Below are 19,478 nucleotides of genomic sequence, written 5' to 3'. Positions count from 1 at the left end.
CTTTGCCAACACCGTAATTCAAATGTGTCAGTTCTTCTTGGGTCTTCCTTATTCATTGCCCAGCTTTTGCATGCATATGAGGTGATTGAAAATACCATGGCTTGGGTCAGGTGCACCTCAGTCCTCAAGGTGACATCTTTGCTTGTTAACACTTTAAAGACGTCTTTCGCAGCAGGCTTGCCCGCTGCAGTATGTCATTTGATTTTTTTTTTTAATTGTAGTTTAGATGAAGGTTTACAGAGCAAAGTCATTTCTCATTAAACAATTAATACACATATTGTTCTGTGACATTGGTTGCCAGCCCCATGGCATGTCAACACTCTCCCCTTCTCGACCTTGAGTTCCCCATTACCAGCTTTCCTGTTCCCTCCTGCCTTCTAGTCCTTGCCCCTGGGCCGGTGTGCCCATTTAGTCTTGTTTTGTTTTATGGTGGACTTGTTTTAATTTTCTCCAGCTTCAACCTTAACTTGCATATGAGCAATTGATGGTCTGCAGTCAGCCCCTGGCTGTGTTCTGACTGGTGATATTGAGCTTCTCCATTGTGTCTTTCTACAGATGTAGTCAGACTGATTCCTGTGCATTCCATCTGGTGAGGTCCATGTGTGTAGTCGCTGTTTATGTTGTCGAAAAAAGGCATTTGCAATGAAGAAGTCATTGGTCTTGCAAAATTCTATCACGCGATCTCTGGCGTTGTTTCTGTCACCAAGGCCATATTTTCCAACTATTGACCCTTTGTCTCTGTTTCCAACTTTTGCATTTCAATCACTAATCATCAATGCATCTTGATTGCATGTTTGATCAATTTCAGACTGCAGAAGCTGATAAAAATCTTCAATTTCTTCATTTTGGCATTAGTGATTGGTGCATAAATTTGAATAATTGTATCAACTGGTCTTTCTTGTAGACGTATGGATATTATCCTATCACTGACAACGTTGTACTTCAGGATAGATCTTGAAATGTTATTTTTGACAATGAGTACAATACCATTCCTCATCAGTTTATTTCTGGTGTAGTGGACCATAAGATTGTCTGATTCAAAATGGCCAGTACTAGTCCATTTCAGCTCACTAATGCCTAGGCTATTGATCTTTACGTGTTCCATTTCATTCTGGCAGAAATCTAGCTAATCTAACATTTCCTTGAAGCGAAAATAGTGTGGTGAGAGAAATATTTCCTCAACTTAAAAAAATGCTAAAGGAAAAGGGCAAAATGGCTTAATCATTTTGACACTGATATTTCTTTGTGTTTATTTACACATATTGGAGAGAAAGAATGAAAAGTCTGTTCAGGGTTTTCCATTGGTCTTAGATATTTTTAAAGTGTACTGCTTATTATATTTATACGTATACTTTAATCCCTAGCATTTCTCAATTAACAGCATATCATGAATATTTGACAGTCATTAAATCTTCTTTAATACATCATGATTTTTCACGACTGCCCAATATTTTATCCTAAGGACATACCATTGTAGAGGGAGTAGAGGTAGCTCTGGATTTCTTCCTGTAGGGAGGTTTGGATGGGAGGGGGATACAGACCTTCAGCAGCAACACTATGGTTCTCCAAGTTTCTGAACTGGGAAAAATGAGGCAGGGAACAGTTAGCCCACGTGGCAGGTGGCAGGACCCTGGACCTGTATTACACTTCATGCACTGTTCTCTGGGTGGGCTACACATTTGTGGGCAGTGCCTGTACTGTGTTTAAGAGCTGTGATGTTGTCACACTTGCCTCTCTTAGGTTACATTTTTGAATATTGTTTTCCCTGAAGCTATTATTGAAGACAGAAGAGCTTTCTAGAAGAGGACTAAATGTGTAAATTCTGAAAGAAGTGGTATGCTTGAGGCATAACAGTATTTTGAAATGAATTTTGGCTTTTTTTTGGGTAGGGACCATGTTTTCAGTGAAAAGCTATTTTAAGAGTACCTATCTAATAATTTTGAGAAATAGGATAAACAGAAGTTTTAAAAATCACTTTTTTTGTTGTTGGGTGGGGTAATCACTTGCCAGGTCTACACGAGTCCTCCCATGTGCTCTCTGGACCGAGTAGTTGCGGGGTTTCGAACACGAAGTCAGATGCTGTTGGGTCAGCTAGAAGAACAGGACGAAGTCCTGCACTGCCAGTTTTCTGATAATAGTGATGATGAAGAAGCCGAAGGCCAGGAGAAACCTGGAGTTAGGTATGTTAAACATAGACTGGTTTGATCCATATTATTATAATTACATGATGCAGTTCATATATACAGATATAGGTTTGTTTTTCATTAAGAGATATCTTTTCCATGTAATGTAAGAGTAGGTTGTTTTTGCTAAATATACTGTGAAGTAATGTGTTATGAAGGAGCCCTGGTGGTGCAGTGGTTAAAGCCATCAGCTGCTTAACCAAATGTGTTACAAAGCCAGTGTTTGAACACAAGTCATCAGTCTTACAGTCAGAGAATAATTTTGCTTTCAGACCTTTCACAGTTGTTGGATTCTGATTTTGAGAGGCAATGTTTTTGAATTTTCTGATTCTGCTGCCACCATGGCAACAAACGTTGCATTTTCCACTGATTCCTACATGACAGGGTAGGAAAAAAAAAAAAAAATTTTTTTTTTTTCCTACCCTGTCATGTAGGGGCATCCTTTTATTTTGAGGAATATTAGTGAAGTTCTGTTTATTTTATATAATACTTTTTTTAACATTACTGTCACTTTTTGGAGAAGCCCTGATGGTACAGTGGTTAAAGCACTTGGCTGCTAACTGAAAGGTTGGTGGTTCGAACCCAAGCTGCTCTGAGGGAGAAAGATGTGGCAGCCTACTTCTGTAAAGATTGATAGCCTTGGAAACACTATGGGGCAGTTCTGCTCTATCCTGTAAGGTTGCTATGATTCAGAATCAGCTTGTTGGCAATGGGTTTGGTTTTTGGTTTGGTCATTTTTGGGGGAAACTGATTTGAGGGCACATTAGAGAAAGCTAACATACAAATTACCTTTGATCGTGATTTTTTTTTTTTTTTTCAGACAATGTAGAAGTCGCCCATGGATTCAAAAGCCAGGCCCTGTTTGTTCTCTTGTGGAATTAAATGATATTCCGGATCAAACACACAAGTCTACCTCGGCAAATGAAGGTACATGGGCTTGAATAATTTAGATCTGATGTTTATAAGACACTTTTTTTTTTCAATCGATAGGTTAAGAAACATCTAGGAGTTCTCAAGGACTAGTGCTTGGCAGGAATGCTTTCCTGTTTAGAGGAACTTCCTTTATGCCGTCTGTTCAACCTCTAATTTTTCAGTCTTTGTATTTACTCCTTAATAGAAGTTTTTTTTTCCCACTTAAGACCAGGCAGTTTTCGGTAGAGTTATAGACTAACTCTCAGAATAGGGATTTTATATTCAAGCCTGAGTTGAAATTCACTGTATTTTTTATGATGATAGTCCCCTTTTATCCATGGTTTCGCTTTCCGCGTTTTCAGTTACCTACAGTCAACCATGGTCCATAAATGTTAAATGAATAGTGTAATGAAATTGCTGTCATACTGTGTCCCGCCCAGGGACTGTGTTCACATAACTTATGTTACAGAATATTGTTATAATTGTTCTATTTTATTATTAGTTACTGTTCTTAATATCTTACTGTGCTCAATTCATAAATTAAACTTTATCATAGGTATGTGTGTATAGGACAAAACAGTATATATGAGGTTCAGCACTATCCATGATTTCAGGCATCCATGGACGTCTTGGGATGTACCCCACAGCTAACAGGGGACTACTGTACTTTAAAATCTGTATAAGTGGTTTACTAGTGTGTCTGCTGATTTATTGGCATGCATGCCATCATTTACAAACTTATTTTTTTACTTTTTTACTCTTTTACTGTGTATTTTATAATCTCACATGTATTTGGCATTAGAGTTTACTGGGGGCTCATAATGTCCTAGTACATAATTAATGAGAATTTTTGTGCATCAAATAACACCATAAAAAATGTTTATGTAAAGGAAAAAAAAAGGAATACTCAAACTGTAGTAAAGGATACAGATAAAAAAGAACAAAATGTACAGAAAAATAAAAGCTCCTCTTCCTCTCCTAACCCTTTTCTCTAAAGGTAGCTACTCACATATGTGTCTAAGTTAAAGTGTTTTTTTTTTTTAATGTTTATGTAGTGAAAACTATAGGATAGTAGGAGGTTTTAACTCATCACCCTTGGCCCATGAATGGTCAAACCACAAAAAAAACAGTAAGAATATAGGGACTATAAATAACACGATAAATAGGTCCTACACTATGAAGGTAGAGAACATCTTTTTAAGAGCTTATACATGTAATCTAAAAAACTGACTATGTATTATGTCACAAGTAAAGCTAAAATAAATTTCAAAATGTAGAAATATTATATAGATCAGTGCAATACAGTAACCATCCTTGATCTGTTTGTTACTGCTCTGTGACCAGGTCAGAAACTCAGGCTGGAATGTAATCAGTGTGCTACTTCCTTCATGGAGAAAGTCTTGCTATGAAGAAACAAAAACTCCAAACCAATGTCAGCTAAACTAAAGCAGGGTGCTTAGCGACGTAGAGGATTTACACTGTTGTGCAGGACAGCGACAGATAGTACCACATACCGACTAGCATGGCGTCAGCCACATTCTTCAATTACAATAAAACCAGAAATTAATAAGAATAAAGCCAATCCTCTACTCACTTGGAGATTTTACACCTTTTGCAAATAACTCGAGTTAAAGCAGAACTGAAATTACAGAATTCTAAAGGCAAGGAGGAATCCCTGAGTGGCACAAACAGTTAAGCATTCAGATACTAGCCAAAAAGTTGGAGGCTCAAACCCACCCAGAGGAGCCTTGGAAGACAAGCCCAGTGATTTGCTGCCAGAAGGTCACAACCTTGGAAACCCTATGGAGCACAGTTCTGCTCTGAAATACATGGGGTCACCATGAGTCGGAATCGACTAGACAGCAACTAACAGCAACATCCTATCTTTATAGAGCACACACTCTTAACCAAAACATTCCACTAGGTGTTAAAACCACAAAAATAAAGCAGCGAAAAACGATGTATCAGAATCAAAGACATGACTAAAGCCTAACTTTTTGTTTTTACTTTTTAGGAAATGAAAACTCTAACGTAAGCTAGAAAGCTAGTCTCTATTATCGTGTATTTTTTCCTGTCTTTCCTTCCCTCCCTCTATTTGTCCCTTCTTCTGTTCTCTCCAGATTGCTTTTCTTTTTTAATTCTACTTGTGTAGAATATTATACGGAGCAGATAGTTTTATCTCTGTTTTATTTCTTTTAAAGATGTAAAACTTGAATGTCTCCAGGAAAGTCAAGAGTTAAATTTGCAAAAATTAAGGAAGTCCGAACTCTTACTTACTGAAGCCAAGCAAAAAATGAGAGAACTTACAATTAATATCAAGATGAAGGAAGATCTGATTAAAGAGTTAGTAAAAACAGGTAATAGTACTCTGTTAACCAGCTCTTAGGAAAAAGAAGAACTTTTAAAGTTGTTTCTGATGTTGTCACATTTACCTCAGTTTTGGAGGCTTGGGACTGTCCAGTGTAGCTTGGAATTTGGTACGACAAGTTGTGTTTTAGAACCAGTACGTGGGAGGGAAGTCCTGGTGGCGCGGTGGTTAAGAGCTAGGCTGCTGACCAAAAGGTCGGCAGTTTGAATCTACCAGCCATTCCTTGGAAACCCTGTGGGACAGTTCTGCTGTGTCCTGTAGGGTCACTATTGAGTTGGAATCGACTCGATGGCAATGAGTTTTTAGTTATCAAAAGAATCTTATTATACTTTGATCTCATCTATGACTTGTTCTAACCAGGTTGTACCAAAACTGTGCTATTCTAGAGCGAGTTTGCCAGTCTAGCTCAGGGACAGTTGACTCTGAGGGCAATTCCGAGCCAAGTGTTTAGGGTCAGTGGTTGGACTTAGAATGAAACGAGATCTAGAAATACCTATATTCTATTTTCCCTATTTTTTAAATATCCCTAAGAAAAGCATTTTGGAAATAATTCATCTTAAGTAAGTTGATGGAATGAGAAGAAGAGGGGCCAGCTCTAGATTAAAAGATTCTTAAGGGACATAAAATAATCAGAGATATTATTGACCTTGTTTGGATCCTGATTAAAATTAACCAGTTGTAAAGACTTTTTTTTAATTGTGTAGACATTTTTGAGACAATTAGGGAAGTCCAAATATGGGCTGGGAGTATTAATATTGTTTGGTACGATAGTGACTTTTTCCATATGTCCATATTTTACATAGATGCTTTTTGAAGTGTAGGTGAAATGATATAATATCAGGACATTGCTTTATACTATTTAAGCAAAGTAAAGCAAAAGAAAAACAGGCATAGATGAAGCAAGATCTTCATAACTCTTGAATCTGGGTGATGGGGGTTCATTATCTTATTTCCCTACTTCTTGTATGTTTAAAACTTTTCATAACATTAAAGAAAGAAAAAGAATTCAAGGAGATAGTTTATGGATAGAAACAAACCAAAGCGTACAAAGCAAGAAGCCAAAGAGTCATTCCAAATATGCTTCTTAATTGGAGTTTGCTGCCAGCAAAGTTGAACTGTAAATTAAGATCAGAAATGTCACGCTAAAACACTAAGGGTGAATCAGTGAGAAGGTTGCGTGGTACTAGATAGGAACAAAAGGAACTAATCCATAGGGACCACCTGGCCAGTTGTGTTTGATGCTGGTGGCTGGGAAACGCTGAGTTTTAATGCTGGGCCTTAACTAGTAACACTGCCCAGCTGGATTTTTTAGAATAGAACATTTTCATGTGTGTATTGTTTTAATGCCTTTTTTTTAATATAATGAAAAATTATTATTATTATTGTTATGGTGAAGGTAATGATGCCAAGTCTGTAAGCAAACAGTATTCTCTGAAAGTCACAAAACTAGAGCATGAAGCAGAACAGGCGAAAGTGGAGTTAACTGAAACGCAAAAGCAGCTACAGGAACTGGAAAACAAAGAGCTTTCTGACGTTGCCTTGAAGGTAAAGTTACAGAAGGAGTTCCGTAAAAAGATGGATGCCGCAAAGCTAAAAGTCCAGGTAATTGTAAAGATGTAATTGTGAAACGTATTTAGGTCTCCTGCTTTTAGAGATTGTCGTACAGAGGTAGGAGAGAAGTAGGATTCAGTGTTTAGGATACAGGGTATAGAACCAGCAAGAGAAACTGAATAGCGACTTTTCTTTTCCAGTGTACTGGTCAGTTTACAAGGAGGCTTGGTGGTACAGTGTTTAAAGCTGGGCTGCTGACCAAAAGGTCGGCGGTTTGAACCCACCAGCTGCTCTGTGGGCGAAAGGTGAAGTAGTATGCTTCTGTAAAGATTACAGCCTTGAAAACCCTGTGGGGCAATTCTGTTCTGCCCGATAGGGTCTCTGTGAGTCAGAATCGACTCAGTGGCAATGGGTTTGGTTTTAGTATATTTCTTCATTTAAGAAGAGTTATTTTAATCCTATTATCAAAAGAATCCTTGTTGTTGTTGTTGTTAGGTCGAGCCAGTTCCGACTCATAGCGACCCTGTGCACTACAGAACAAAACACTGCCCGGTCCTACGCCATCCTTACAGTCGCTGTTATGCTTGAGCTCATTGTTGCAGCCACTGTGTCAATCCACCTCGTTGAGGGTCTTCCTCTTTTCTGCTGACCCTGTACTCTGCCAAGGATGATGTCCTTCTCCAGGGACTGATCCATCCTGACGACATGTCCAAAGTATGTAAGATGCAGTCTCACCACCCTTGTCTCTAAGGAGCCCTCTGGTTGCACTTCTTCCAAGACAGATTTGTTCACTGTTTTGGCAGTCCGTGGTATACTCAATATTCTTCGCCAACACCACAAAAGAATCTTTGGGTGACTCAAATCGTTTAGTGCGGGACTACTAACCAGAAGGTTGGTGGCTTAAACCCACCCAGAGGCACCTCAGAAATAAAGCCTGGCAATCTGCATTTGAAAAGGTCACAGCCTTGAAAACCCTACAGAACAAAGTTCTACTCTGCACATGTGGGGTTGCTATGAGTCAGAATCAACTTGATGGCAACTAATAACAATAACATTATCAAAAACCATATGACAAGAAATAAAAATAACCATAGTCAATTGTCTCTTTAAGTCAGTTTTCTAGAACCGTAACTGATGGGTTTAAGAAAAGTTAATAACTTTGAGTATGACAACGCATCCGTAATTTCCTAGTGCCTGGATTTAGCTATAACTTCAGAAATAGCTACAGTTGAAATTTCCATTCTAGAGGAGCCATTTCATTACAGAGAGATTTTGTGTAATGAAGCCATTTCCAGGTACTTTTGGGATGGTCATGGAATTGAATTGTAACTTAACCTATTAAGAATATTTTTTTTTGGAAACTGTGACACAAATATTCTTTTCTTTCAACAAAATATTGTTTACTGCACACCTCCTGTGTGCCAGGCCCGGTCCTCGGTGGAGCTGCAGAGGTGAACAGGCCAAAAAGTCCCTCCTCCCAGGGAGCCTAGATTCTTCCTACCTCAAACTCCTGGACATCTTCAGTAAAAACGTTTACCTAAATAGCCTTTCAAGTCACCAACCAACTCAAAATAATATGACTTGGATGTTTGAACTGCTTAGAGGCTGACATGATAGTTGTATATGTCACGCTTTCCACTCTCCTTCAGAACGGTTACTTTCAGAATACATATTTTCATCATGTAGTAATTCACCTGAGAGAGCTTGGGATCAATTCTTTTTCACTTCTTGACCCTTTTATTGGGGCTACAATGTCTAACAAAATATTCATATTCACAAAACATTACTAGAACAAAACAATGAAGATTTGTCTTTTATGTTTACTGTGAAATGTTATTTATAGTTTCATAGGTTTATATACTAGCTTTAGTTCTATTTGTAATCCTTATACTCAACCTTAATAAGTAATAACCAGAATTACTGTTTTTTTTAAAGAAGTTATTTACCATACACTTCTATCGTTTAAGTCATATATAGATTTAGCAAAGACTATTTTTATATTTTTTCAGTCTCACATAACTAAAATGGTTGTAATTGAAAGATTATTATAGGGTTTGTGAATTATCATGTCTTTTTGTTTCCCGTGTTCCCTGCCGCATATCCTTTTATTTTAGGGGTAACTAATTGCTATTGAGTTGATTCCAATTCACGGTGACCCCATGTGTGTCAGAGTAGAACTGTGCTCTGTGTGGTTTTCAGTGGCTGATTTTTCTGAAGAAAGCCAGGCCTTTCTTCCAAGGTGCCTCTGGGTGGACCCAAACCTACAGCCTTTCAGTTAGCAGTCAAGTGCATTAACTGTTTGCAGCACCCAGACACTCCTCTACGGGTACTGGTGAGGAAAGGAAAAGGAAAGACACAGAAATTAAGCTCAAAAGAAATATCTGCTGCAGCAGAGGACTGAAGCAATTTTTATGTGTAGTTTTAGAAATTTCTGTGGCTTTGACATAACCGTGCACTAATCATGGAGATGAAGATGATGAGGATGGTGGTAGGGGTGATGATGAGGACAGCAGTTACCATTTGTTGAGCGTCTGCAGTGCCATATACATACCAAATGTTTTAATGTATTATTTGATCTTTATTCTTTGAAGTTGGTGTTTTTGTCCCCATTTAACAAATGAGGAAACTGAGTTTAGAAAGGTAAAAGATCTCATTCAGAGTCACGTGGTGCTGATGATAATACCAGTTTTTAGTACTCTATCATACCCTTTAAAAATATTGAAATACTAGTGTTTTTACTGGTGGGGTGCAATTATTTCAATATTCAAAAAACGAAATCTATGTTTTGTATGTCTTTAGATGTACATGGAGTCCTGGTGGCGCAGTGGTTAAGAGCTCTGCTGCTAACCAAAAACGTTGGCAGTTCAAAATCCACCAGTCACTCCTTGGAAAGCCTATGGGGCAGTTCTCCTTTGTCTTACAGGGTCACTATGAATCAGAATCAACTTGACAGCAGCGGGTTTGGTTTTTCTGGTTAGATGTACACAGAGTTACATGCTGCAATAGTATCTTAATTCTAACAAAAGTATACTTTTGAGCCCCTCTGTTAGGGAGAACAGCATCTGTACAGTAAGTATAAAAAACAATACCAACCGTATCTCACTTTTAGATAAAATTATCGGTTTTTATACTGATATTTTCAATATTAAGTGAAATAGAGACTAAAATGCTGGTATGGTCATTTTTGCTCCATGATTGCAGTTACTGTCAGTGATAGTGGCAAAGCCTGTATACACGTCCAGGGATGGGAAACTGCAAAGGCTGTACTGTGGCCCCTGAGCCAGTGGTGCTCAAAGTAGTCCATCTGGGGACTGTTCATTGTTAGTCTGCAAGAGATCAAGGTAGATCAGCGCACTGTTTCCCTCATCAGGAATGTCTTGCAGTAAAACAATGCCAGCTGCATCTAACAGTTTGCTTAGTGGTGCCGATTGGCAATAACAAACAGTCCCCAGACTAGCACTCGTCCACAGAGCACGCTTTGAGTAGCACTGCTGTAAGCTACAGTGTCTGTGAATAGTTTAATTTAAACAAGATGTGTTTCCGTTATCAATTTATGGCTAAAATAAAGGAGTGTCTCCACGGGAGAAAGCTGTGGCAGTCTGCTTCCATAAAGATTTACAGCCTTGGAAATCCTATGGGGCAGTTCTGTTCTTTCCTGTAAGGTCACTATGAGTCGGCATCAACTCAATGACACTAGGTTTGGTTTTGGTTTGGAAGAGGTACTTAGTGCAATGCTAAGCACAAAATTATAATACTCTGGTGTTTTATATTAATAGTGTAAACTCTTTGAAAATGTTAGCAAATTGTTAACGCTTTCTGCAGGTGATTTTATCTAGATGGGGAGGAATTCAGCTTAAGATAAGTGTTAAAATAGCAATTATAATGGGCTGGTCACACTCGGGAAATGGTATCACTTCTGATCATCTTTGCTCAGGGATTCGTGGTTTAGACTGCAGCTGGATATAAAAACAAAGGCACAGTAGAATAACATGCAGTCATATAGAGAGAACACATCTATGTGGAGAGATCTCGAAGATAGGCTGAAAAGAAAAAAAGGAGGTGGAAAACAGTATATATAAGAGGTAGACAAAGCTGCATGCATACATATGCATAAATTATTTCTGGAAGGATGTTTAAGAAATTGGTAATTTTCGTGTTAGAGAGCAGGACAGATAGATTAGGAATCTGAAATAAAAGAGTCTTCTAAAATATAAATTCTATTTTGAACTGTTTTAATTTTTACCATGTTGCATATAATATTTTTTAAATGAAAGAACTCTAATAAAAAAAGCAGAGAGATCCATTTTGTTCTGCTTGGTTGTCGGCATCAGGAAGCCTCATCACTCTTTACACTTTTACATATCTGGTGAAAATAATGGTTGCTTAGTTCTAAAAGAAGAAATGTAGAGAAACAATTGTCTGTGAACTTACCAAAAATAAAAATGAGGCAAAATGCCTCCTTTGCCATTAAGTGAAAATATAAGTTTAGTTGAGGGATGCGAGAGATGTGGTTTTTCATGTTGAAATATCCCCTGTCATCTCAGGTTTTGCAGAAGAAGCAACAGGACAGTAAGAAATTGGCATCACTGTCGATGCAAAACCAGGAACGTGCTAACGAACTAGAGCAGAATGTAGATCACATGGAATATCAGAAGGCACGGCTGCAAAGAAGACTTCGAGAAGAGAATGAAAAAAGAAAGCAACTGGATGCAGAAATTAAGCGGGATCAACAAAAAATCAAAGTAATACTGTCATACTTTCCTGCTCAGCATACTATGAAATGTTGAACGGCTCAGAGCTAATGAAGCCAAGGTTTTGATTCCATTATCTAACCTTGGCCTGCCCTTGGCTGCCGTCCGTATTCATTTGAAAGCCTTGTTCATCTGCATTGTAGAACCTGTTTGTTGAATTCTGAGTACTGTCATGAGGGCTTTAACTTCACAAAAGAAGGTACAGTGATATAGTTTCTCTTACTAGGACCTTAACTTTCGCTGAGGGTGTCAAAAACATAAATACATATAACAGACTCATTTCCCATTTTCAAAGTGATTTGACACGGGAAAAAAAAAATAGGGTAAAATGGTACCGTTTCACTCACAGTGAGCAGAAGCATGATCAGACCGGTATGCCCAGAAGTCCTAGAGCACAAACTGGGCTGGGGAGGACCTGGTGGTGTCAAGCTGAGACTCTAGAGTCCCAGACTAGCCTGGATTCAAATCCCAGCTCTCTCAGTTTCAGCCTGGGTCACTTGTTGAGAAAATCACTTACCTTCTCAAGTCTGCTTATTCTTTTTTTTTTTCCATCTAAATTTTGTTTTGTTGTTAAGAATATACACAGCAAAACATACACCAATTCAACCATTTCTACATGTACAATTTAGTGACATTAATTATATTCCTCAAGTTGTATAACCATTCTCACCCTCCTTTTCTGAGTTGTTCCTCCCCCATTAACATAAACTCACTGTCCCCTAAGGTTCCTATCTAATCTTTCGAGTTGCTGTTGTCACTCTGATCCCATATGGATCTTAAAAGAGGATAATGCACAAGGTAGACATTTTTTTTTTTACTAGTTAAGCTAAATTATTGTTTGGTTTTAAGATGACTTCAGGGGGTATTTTTGGTTTAAGGTTTAAAGATTATCTCAGGGCAATAGTTTCAGGGGTTCGTCTACCGGTATGTTTATTCTTAACTAAAATTACCTAAATCATGTTTGCCTCACAGAGCAGAAGATGATCATAATAACAATAGCAAACACTTTTCTAGTATGTTCCATGTGTCAGGCTCTGTTCTGTTGAAATGTTAAGCTGATCCCAAGGCTTAAGGACGTTTCCTAGATTTTTAACATAGGAATATAACCTGTTCTCACATCTTAAAAAAAAACAATTTAAGCTAAGTTACTTAATTCTTTGTAATAATAACTATTATAGTGATAGTTAACATTTATTATTTACCTTTGATCAAGACTGTGCTAAGCACTAGAACCCTGGTGGTACAGTGGTTCATTGGTCGGCTGCTAACCAAAAGATTGGCAATTCAAATCCACCAACTGCTCCTTCAAAGCTCTATGGGGCATTCTATAGGGCCGCTATAAGTTGGAATCGACTGGATGGCTTTTTTTTTTTTTTTTTTTTACTGCTAAGCACTTATGTGCCTTATCTTATTTAGTCCTTTTTTCTCCTGTATTTTCAGCTTTGTTTTCTCATGAATTCTTTCTTTAAACATCTGAGGTTTTTCTCAACATGAGATTATCCTCCCTCAACCTTATTTTTCCCTTTAACTACTCTCTCTCTTTCCCTTCCCCTTCATAACCAAACTTCTTGGAAAAGGTGGCTGCTTCTGTTTCCATTGCCTCTGCTTCCTCTCATTCTCTTCCTTTCCAGCTAGTTCTGACTCTGCCACCCACTTCAAGGCTCTACTACCCACTTCAACATGTCTGACTAGTGTTGTCACTAAAGTTCTTATCTTACCTAACACCTTAGTTGCATCCAGCATAGTTCAGCACTCTTTCCATCTTGAAATATTTCCCCCTTTGCCTTTGTGACATCACATTCTCCTTGGTTTTTACTCTCTTCCTGGTTGTTCTTGGTCTTTGCTAGCTCATCCTGCTCTACCAGTCCTTTAAATATGGGAGTTCCTCCAGGCTCTGGCTTTTGCCCTTGGATCTTTTATATTCTTTCCTGGGTCCCCTCATCTTTTTCCATGGCTACAGTCAAACTGACAACTCCAAATTTAATCCTTAATCACAGATCTGTGCTTTGAGCTCCAGATCCATGTATGCAACCATGAATATCTTCACTAGGTTAACCTGTAGATGCATTCATGGTCTTCCTTACTTACTTCCTTCCCCCGTGCCCCTCTGTGAGGGAGAATGTAGTTCTCCAGTGTGGTAAATTAGAAATCTAGGAGTTATCCTTGACTCCCCCCTCTTCCTCATGACCCATATCCAGTGAACCACTAAGTATTACAGATTATATCTTCCTAATAGCTTGAATCTGTCCAATTCTCGTTTCCACTAACAACCTACTCCTTGTGACAGTCCTTCCTACAGTGACGCTCATGCCTGCCTGATCTCAGCTTCTGCCCTCAGAGCCCACAGTTTAAACCATCAAGACACATTACTCTCGAACTCCATGCTTAGGGAAAAGAACAACAAATTATCTTGTTTTAAGAGTGCGTAGTCTGCTGAACTGCAACTCTGCTTGTTACTTAAAATTTTTACATTCTTTCTTAGGGCAGTTTTGTTCCTTCTAGCCACATCTTCCTTAATTCTAGCTCAGTGATTCATTTAAAGGTAGGACCAGTCCCTGGAGAGGGACATCATGCTTGGTAAAGTAGGTCAGAGAAAAAGAAGGAAGACCCTCAACAAGATGGATTAATACAGTGCCTGCAAAATGGGTTCAAACATAGCAGCAATTTGAGGATGGTGCAGGACCGGGCAGTATTTCACTCTGTTGTATATAGATTTGCTATGAGTTAGAACCGACTTGACGGTACTTAACAGGGAGTATTCCAGAAAATGTCTGCCCCAAAGATATATTGAAATTTCCACTTTATGCAAAAACAGAAAGCCTGGTCATGGTCCTAAAGGACTTCCCTCCTTCTGTTTGGAGCTAACTTTCTGACACTCTTGTTCATCCATTTTCTACTTGTCTCTACTATTTCCAGAGAATACTACAGCTTCTCACAGGTTCTTAGAGCAGCAGTTCTTTTTTTTTTTTAATTGTGCTTTAGATGAAGGTTTAGAGACCAAATTAATTTCTTATTAAACAGTTAATACACATATTGTTTTGTGACATGGGTTGCCACCCCCACGACATGTCAATACTCTCCCCTTCTTGACCTTGGGCTCCCCATTACCAGATTTCCTGTCCCCTCCTGACTTCTCGTCCTTGCCCCAGGCTGGTGTACCCATTTAGTCTCGCTTTGTTTTATGGGCTTGTATAATCTTTGGCTGAATGGTGACCCTCAGGAGTGACTTCAGTACTGAATTAAAAGGGTGTCCAGGGGCTATACTCTTGGGGTTTCTCTGGTCTCTGTCAGACCAGTAAGTCTGGTCTTTTTGTGTGTGTGAGTTAGAATTTTGTCCTACATTCTTCTCCAGCTCTGTCCGAGACCCTCTATTCTGATCTCTGTCAGAGCAGTCAGTGGTGGTAGCTGGGCACCATCTAGTTGTGCTGGACTCAGTCTGGTGGAAGCTGTGGTGCTTGTGGTCCACTAGTCCTTTGGACTAATCTTTCCCTTGTATCTGTGGTTTTCTTCATTCTTCCTTGCTCTAGTTGGTGTGACACCAGTGGAGTATCTTAGATGGTCGCTGCAAGCTTTTAAGACCCCAGATGTTACTCATCAAAGTAGGATGTAGAACACTGTCTTTATAAACTATGTTAAGAGCAGCGGTTCTTAACTGAAGTCCATGGATGGACTTTAAAGAAGAGGTATGAGATCCTTTGAAATTGTCAGTGACCTTGGGCTTTTTACTTCTCTAAGCATCAGTTTTCTCATCTATAAAACAGAATTTCTAGTAGTCCTGCTTCATAGGATTATTGTGAGGATCAAATGGAATATATAAATAGATGTGAAAAAGTACTATGCCTGGTACACAGTAATTTTAATATTATAACAGGGATTACAATATGAGAAAAAAGCAATAGTGTCTACAGCAACATGTAGAACAGGGAATTTGACCTTCTCTACTGCAGTATATATAGTTTAAAGTATATGTGAAAGAACAGGAATAGGAGAGAGTCAGCTCCATGTATAAGGTGCCTTTATTTCAGCATCCTGAGGTTGCTGTGACCATGACGGACTAAGTTATAACTATGAACTAGAGCTAGGGAACCCATGGCCATCGAGTCGATTCTGACTCATAGTGACAGAATAGAACCGCTCTATAGGGTTTCCAAGGAATGGCTGGTGGATTCGAACTGCCAACCTTTTGGTTAGCAGCCAAATGCTTAAGCACTGTGCTACCAGGACTCCTAAAAACCAAACCAAACCTGTTGGCATCGAGCCAATTCCAACTCACAGTGACCCTATAAGGCAGTAAAACTGCCAAATAGGGTTTCTAAGGAGTGGCTGGTGGATTAGAACTGCTGTCCTTTTGGTTAGCACCCAAGCTCTTAACCACTGCACCACCAGGGCTTCTGTAGAGCTGGGGAAGCATGAAGAATGACCCATTAAAAAAAAAAAAGAAAGAAAACCACTACCATTGATTCTGATTTATAGACCCTATAGGATAGAGTAGAACTGCCCCATAGGGTTTCCAAGGCTGAAATCTTCACAGAAACAGACTCTCACATCTTTCTCCCATAAAGCAGCTAGTGGGTTTGAACTGCCAACGTTTTGGTTAGCAGCTAAGCACTTAACCACTGTACCACGAGGGTTCCTTATGAGAAATTAGTAGGTGGTTAATAATACCTGCCACCTGTCTATCAGTTTGTCACACTGTGGTGGCTTGCATGTTGCTATGATGCTGGAAGCTGTGCTACTGGTATTTGAAACATCCATGGTGGACTGGTTTCAGTAGAACTTCCAGGCTAAGACAAACTAGGAAGAAAAGCCTAGTGATCTCCTCCTGAAAATTAGTCAATGAAAACCATATAGATCACAATAGAATATTGTCTGATATAGAAGATGAGCCCCTAGGTTGGAAGGCACCCAAAATACACAATGGCCACAATAATGGATGTGAGCATATGGAATGATCGTGAAGATGACGCAGGATCAGGCAGCATTTTGTTCTATTATACATGGGATTGACATTTGTCGGAGCTGACTCAATGGCAACTACCAACAGCAATAAATGTAATACAGTGCAAATTCACTCATAACTCAGATGGGCATAGAAAGTTTCTTTATTTAATCTATAGCAGAGCTGTCTTATTTATGAGCCCCTTAATCCCACCCATGTTCTCATAATTGCCGGAAAGTGGGAACTAACCAAATGTCTTAATTGGTTCAGATCTTTCCCTGTTAATTTAAACATTTTCTTTAAGTAATTCTTGGAGTTTCTAAAATAAGAACACTCAGCCTCTTAGCCTCTCCTCTCTTTCCTTCTTTCCCTAAGACGGCACCCAGTGTATGTGGTAGTCAGGTGTGTAGTTTTTATTGCAGCCTGTGGAGTTGAGGGGGGAGGGGTTCTTGACTTCCTTGGGTGTGACTGGCTGGAATCTGCTCCTCCTTGTCTACCTTGCCCAACTTACCTTGCTGGCGCATCATGGTGAAGCCCATAGCTGGTATAACTCATAGTCTGATCTTGCTCTCGGCGTAGAGTGTAGTGGTGCTTTTGGCTGACTTTGGCTTCATCTCATCTCCCACTGACATTCTAAACCCCTCTCAAGGCCCCTAGGTTTTCCATCTAGCTTGGGTCCAGCAGCCTGTTCTCACCCCTAGTTGTGGGGTCAGTTCTCCATGATAACTGATCCCCATTGGCTCTCAACTCTGAATCCATCCCACATGAGTTTGAGGAGTGCCAGCTAGTCTCTTTCCTGACTGGAGTGCTTTGCTCTTTCAGCGAGGCTGGGCCCCTGGATGGCAGTCTGCGTTCTCTCTCCTAAATGGGAGGAAGACGCAAAGGCCCCATCTAGCATTGGCGATACCTTTACTTACACCTTTTGGGGACAAAACTTAGAGAGAGGAACATTGGAACACACATCTTTCTTACTGTCTCTTTTCTCCTACCATTCCCAGGGATGGAAAGTGATAGGCTTTCTTTTACTTCCTTCGTATTAGTGCTTCCAGAATGATTTGTGGAGAAGGTACGGTTTTGATATTATTACTAATTTGTCAAATTAATAGAAAGATGAAATAAAAAATGAAAATATTCAAATAAAAGCCCTATGTTTTATTATTAGATTTAACAAAATAGGAGTATTTTTTCCATTTGCTACAAAAGTTTCCAAATACTTCTGGTTTCTGTATTATCATGGAGCAATAACAGATAGTACACGGACCTACCCATGTTGATTCACGACCTTCCTCCTGATTCCTGCCAGGTGTTAATGGCGGACAACAGCATCTTCTCTGTACCCAGGAGAGCACTGTGAGCACTGGGCCTCTTAACTTGACTCTTAAGATGTGGATGGACACTAAAGCACTCTTCACAGGACCATGATCTGTCTTGCAAAGCTATTCTCAAGTTGCAAAATCCCATTTTTGAATGCTAGAAACACCATGACTTTTCTTAATGCATTTCTGATGTAATGCATCCTAATATCCCCAAGGCAGATGGGTGAAGGTAATGAGCTCACTGTGAATGTAATGAGCTCAGAAAGGCAGAAGAGAAAAGTACATTTATAATTTTCAGATGCTGGCTTTTATGGTAACTCGTAACACTGAAAAAGAATGAAGAAAACACCCAGTTTTGCTTGTAAACCCTGATTTTTGCCATTTGATTTCATAGCTTCTGGTGAGGGGCTAATATTTTTTTCTTCTCAAATAATATTCATATACTAATTTTCAATCTTTTTGCAACTAAAAGTAAATGTTAAGAAAATGATCACGGAGTTTATTACACTTAAAAAAGAAAGTGATTATCTGCATGAATATTTAATGATAGCAAGGTAGTAAAGCAATGAGGTGTTTTTCTTTCTTTTTCTGTAGGAACTACAGTTAAAAACAGAACAGGAAGAAGGTCTAAAACTGAAAGCTGAGGACCCCGATGAATTTAATATGAAAAGGAGAAAAGGACCATTTGGAAGTATAGGCCAGCTCCAGGTTTGTTCATTCTATTTAGTGTTTCCTGAGGGAGTTTTTTTTAAAGATTGTCTAAAAAGAGGTTAAAAAGTGGTAGGTTTTGAATAAATCTTCAAACCCTAGACTTTTTCCACTTAAGTGTAAAACTTCTAATTTTTTTTCCTGAAACTTTATTAAAAAATTACATTCTTATCTAGAAATGTGCTATATTCTTATTTCAGGAGAGATGGGCTTATTTGAAAGTTGTTGTGGAATGTGAGCATGGACCCATGTTCACTAGGTTGTATTTATTCCCATATAAAGGCTAGTCTATTGCCATGGAAACAAGTATAATTCTAGAAATTCTGCCTTTCCATTAAAACATAACCAAATTGTATGTGCACCATATATAATGTGTTGAAGAGCTATTATTTTAGTACCATATTTTAAAAATAAAAATTCACAATCCAAAAATAGGTTCAAAGTTCAAAGAAACTAAAAATTTTGATTTTATATACAAAATGGCAATTATAAAAACCTTACTGAAAGAATACCATACTTAAAATTTTAACTGCAATCAAAATGAAAATATACTTACCTTGATGTTGAAAATTTATTCTCTCTTCTTAAACTTTACATATTATACTTTAATAGTGAAGTTTAGGACACGGATTTAGTCCCTGTTATTTATTTCACTGGTGTATTTTAGAAATCGGTCATGAGCTCTCTTTCTGACATTCCAAAAAAAAAAAAAAAACATTTCTGGGATGGAAATGGTATGTCAAGGGAAGG

The 19,478-nt window shown here is 38.6% G+C and overlaps 1 protein-coding gene across 1 annotated transcript in view; it reads left to right on the top strand.

Moving 5' to 3' along the window:
• Window positions 1–19,478, top strand: part of KIF27 (kinesin family member 27) — a 78,199-nt gene that overhangs the window by 31,850 nt on the left and 26,871 nt on the right. The window contains exons 7-12 of the mRNA XM_049896406.1: window positions 2,011–2,180; window positions 3,004–3,110; window positions 5,297–5,452; window positions 6,860–7,065; window positions 11,559–11,756; window positions 18,615–18,728. Of these exons, the coding sequence (XP_049752363.1) occupies window positions 2,011–2,180; window positions 3,004–3,110; window positions 5,297–5,452; window positions 6,860–7,065; window positions 11,559–11,756; window positions 18,615–18,728 (951 nt within the window). The remainder of the gene's footprint in view (window positions 1–2,010; window positions 2,181–3,003; window positions 3,111–5,296; window positions 5,453–6,859; window positions 7,066–11,558; window positions 11,757–18,614; window positions 18,729–19,478) is intronic.

The sequence above is a fragment of the Elephas maximus genome, chromosome 9 (assembly GCF_024166365.1).
Source record: "Elephas maximus indicus isolate mEleMax1 chromosome 9, mEleMax1 primary haplotype, whole genome shotgun sequence".
NCBI classification, from domain to species: Eukaryota; Metazoa; Chordata; class Mammalia; order Proboscidea; family Elephantidae; genus Elephas; species Elephas maximus.
Note: the sequence above shows the minus strand (reverse complement) of the source record. Positions and strands in the feature narration are given on the sequence as shown.